This window comes from Nematolebias whitei, chromosome 13, assembly GCF_014905685.2.
Source record: "Nematolebias whitei isolate Nwh7 chromosome 13, NemWhi1, whole genome shotgun sequence".
Classification (NCBI taxonomy): Eukaryota; Metazoa; Chordata; class Actinopteri; order Cyprinodontiformes; family Rivulidae; genus Nematolebias; species Nematolebias whitei.
The window spans coordinates 34,493,360-34,496,100 of record NC_056510.1 but is presented as its reverse complement, the minus strand read 5'-3'; the positions used below and the strand labels follow the sequence as shown (position 1 = coordinate 34,496,100).

Here is a 2,741-nt window from a genome sequence, read left to right as displayed (position 1 = left end):
CAAAAAAGTTTAAAAATGAAATAAATTAAAAAAATTGGCTTCAAATGCTTTCAGGTCTAATTTTCAGCTGTTTGAAGAGTTCTGCTATGACATGCTCGTAAGCAGCATCATGCATTTTCATGCACACTTGTTTTTTTAATGATCTTCAGTTGTGAAGGACGTTCACTGGAGTCTTTGTGTAAAACTCAAACAGAAACTTGCAGTATACTTTTTCTGCTAAATCTTACAGCATGAAGATTTTAATTTATGTTTGTATTACACCCTTCGCCTGTCTTTATACTCAGTATATTGTGTCGACACTTCCTGCCAGGTGATCTTGGTTTCAGCCAACAAGCTGACTCGTTACATTGAGCCCTCTCAATTGACAGACGATTTCGGAGGAAGTCTGGCCTATGACCACATTGACTGGTTCTGCAAGAGATTGGTGACTGAATAATTTAAATAAATTCATTTACGTTTCTTACAACGTATCATAAAGTGTGTGTTGCCTAACTTGCAGTCTTTTTGATTTATTTAAGGTTTATGAGAAGTTTACAAAGGAGTCGACGTTGCTGCTGGATGAACTGTCAGTTATCAACAACAGTGAAAAGAGTGCAGCTGTGGACAAAGACAAGTAGGCGTTAAGACACACACATACAAATCCACACAGGGACCCATAACTTTAATGCAAACTGTTTTTTTCCTTTGCAGATCCACAGACTGTTCTCTCTTGCCATCCTGTGATCCTGAGACTGTCCTTCAGGCAGGTAAATATCTTTTTCTTATATTTAAATCTCAGTTGCAACAAGTAAATGTTAAAGTGCAGCATTATATTACTAAAAGAAATACATCAACCTCTGGACTTTCAAGGGCTCTGGCAGAATATCACTCTTTGCCTGAAGAACTGATTATCAAATGCCAGCAAATAATAGTTAGCTTTAAAGCAACATTTGCAGCAGAACTAGTCCTGAAACTACACATCTCGTACTACAGTACTTATTTACCCAAATGAAAAAAATCTATAAACATATTATGAACAAGCCTCAAATTATCTTACTTATGAAGCAATGACTTGAGTTTTAAACTGCTACTTTTGCCAACAGGTATAGATATATTAGGCATACAGTAGTCCCTCGCTACTTCGTGGCTTTTCAAAATAAGATTGGACACGACACATAACTGGCTGATTGATGGATGAGCCGCACGATCGGCATGGACTTTTTATTTAAAATAAATTATTTAGCACCTATTTGTGATCAGCTGATCTCTGTGCAGCGTGGAGAAGTGGGCGTGGCTAAGAGCGCTTGCATGTGGCAAAAAGCAGAGAAGGCAGGGAGCTGAAATCATGACATTCTGTGCTCGTTTAGAGTTTAGAAACATTGTTTAGAATATTGCAAGAGTGTGGGAAGGGTTTAAAACACCTTGTATATATATATATATATATATATATATATATATATATATACCAAAGAGGCATGGGGCTAGGGCTGCAACAACGAATCAATAAAATCGATAAAAATTGATGATTAAAAGCGTTGGCAACGAATTTCATTATCGATGCGTTGTGTCGCGCGATTATGCGTCTTTCACAGCGCTGCGGAGCTTTCTCGTTTTGTTCACAGGCAGTTCATTGTCAATGCTGACTGACTGAATAAAGTTTTAAAAAAAAAAACTCTGCAGCGCGAGTTGAACAGAGCGAGGGGGGTGGAGGAAACAGAGCAGTGGCGGTGTTTTCAAAGCAAAATAAGTAAATTTTACAAATGACCGACGCAGCGAAAACTGTTCGACCCAAGTCCTCCAAAGTGTGGGAGAACTTCACAAAGATAAAAAATGAGAATCATGCCGCTTTGAAAATCGCCGACACGACACGGGAGAACCACGGAGATAAACGTAAACATGTCTGAGTCACGAGGAGGAGGAAGGAGCTGCAGCTGATACAACTCTTCATGTGTTGCAGGTGAGTCTCTACAATTTAACACATTGTTCTATTTCCAAGAGAGAAAACGTAACGTCAGTCTGTCTGGTAGATGAAGCTGCTGTTTGTTTGTTTGTTTGCTGATTAATGACGGTGATAGTGAACGTGTGTGTTACTTTTTATTTAATGTAATTGGTACAAGCAGTGTTTAAATGTGATTTATAAATAAATCTAACACAAAAATAATAATTTAATGATTAAGCTTCAACTTTAATTTTCTGGCAAAGGCTGAAGATACTGCAGGTATGGCAGGATGAATTGCATTTAAACAGGAATTAAAGTAATTTATTACATCTACTCAAATGTGTGTAATTAAGTATTTTATGTGTGTGTGTGTGTGTGTTTAATTGCTCTTTTAGCTACTTTTGCCTGAACCTAACACTGTAAGTGAAACAAGGCATTTCTTGAGTTGCTGTAAATTATGCTATAATAACATATTTACCCTCTCATTCCAGAAAACAACAAACAATGACCGCTTAATGATGGACAGACATCATGCACACCACAGCAGCAGCTATCTTCACTGAAAACATTCTTAAAAATCCCGAAAAAATAATCGGCCAATGAATCGATTATTGAAATAATCGTTAGTTGCAGCCCTAATCTTTATACCTGCAAAATATGTAGCTACTTTGTAAAATGTGTCCTTGGGGGAAGAGTGTAACCTGGCTTTCCTCCCCCCTCGCTCTGTTCAACTTGCGCTACAGTTTTTTTATTTTCAAACTTTATTCAGTCAGTCTGCATTGACAATGAACTGCCCGTGAACAAAACGGCTCTGCAGCGCCGT

At 37.8% G+C, this 2,741-nt stretch overlaps 1 protein-coding gene across 1 annotated transcript in view; it reads left to right on the top strand.

Annotated features, from left to right (window-relative positions):
• Positions 1 to 2,741, top strand: part of sestd1 (SEC14 and spectrin domains 1) — a 32,705-nt gene that overhangs the window by 15,931 nt on the left and 14,033 nt on the right. Inside the window, exons 6-8 of the mRNA XM_037686615.1 lie at positions 311 to 424; positions 519 to 613; positions 691 to 746. Coding sequence (XP_037542543.1) covers positions 311 to 424; positions 519 to 613; positions 691 to 746 — 265 coding nt within the window. The remainder of the gene's footprint in view (positions 1 to 310; positions 425 to 518; positions 614 to 690; positions 747 to 2,741) is intronic.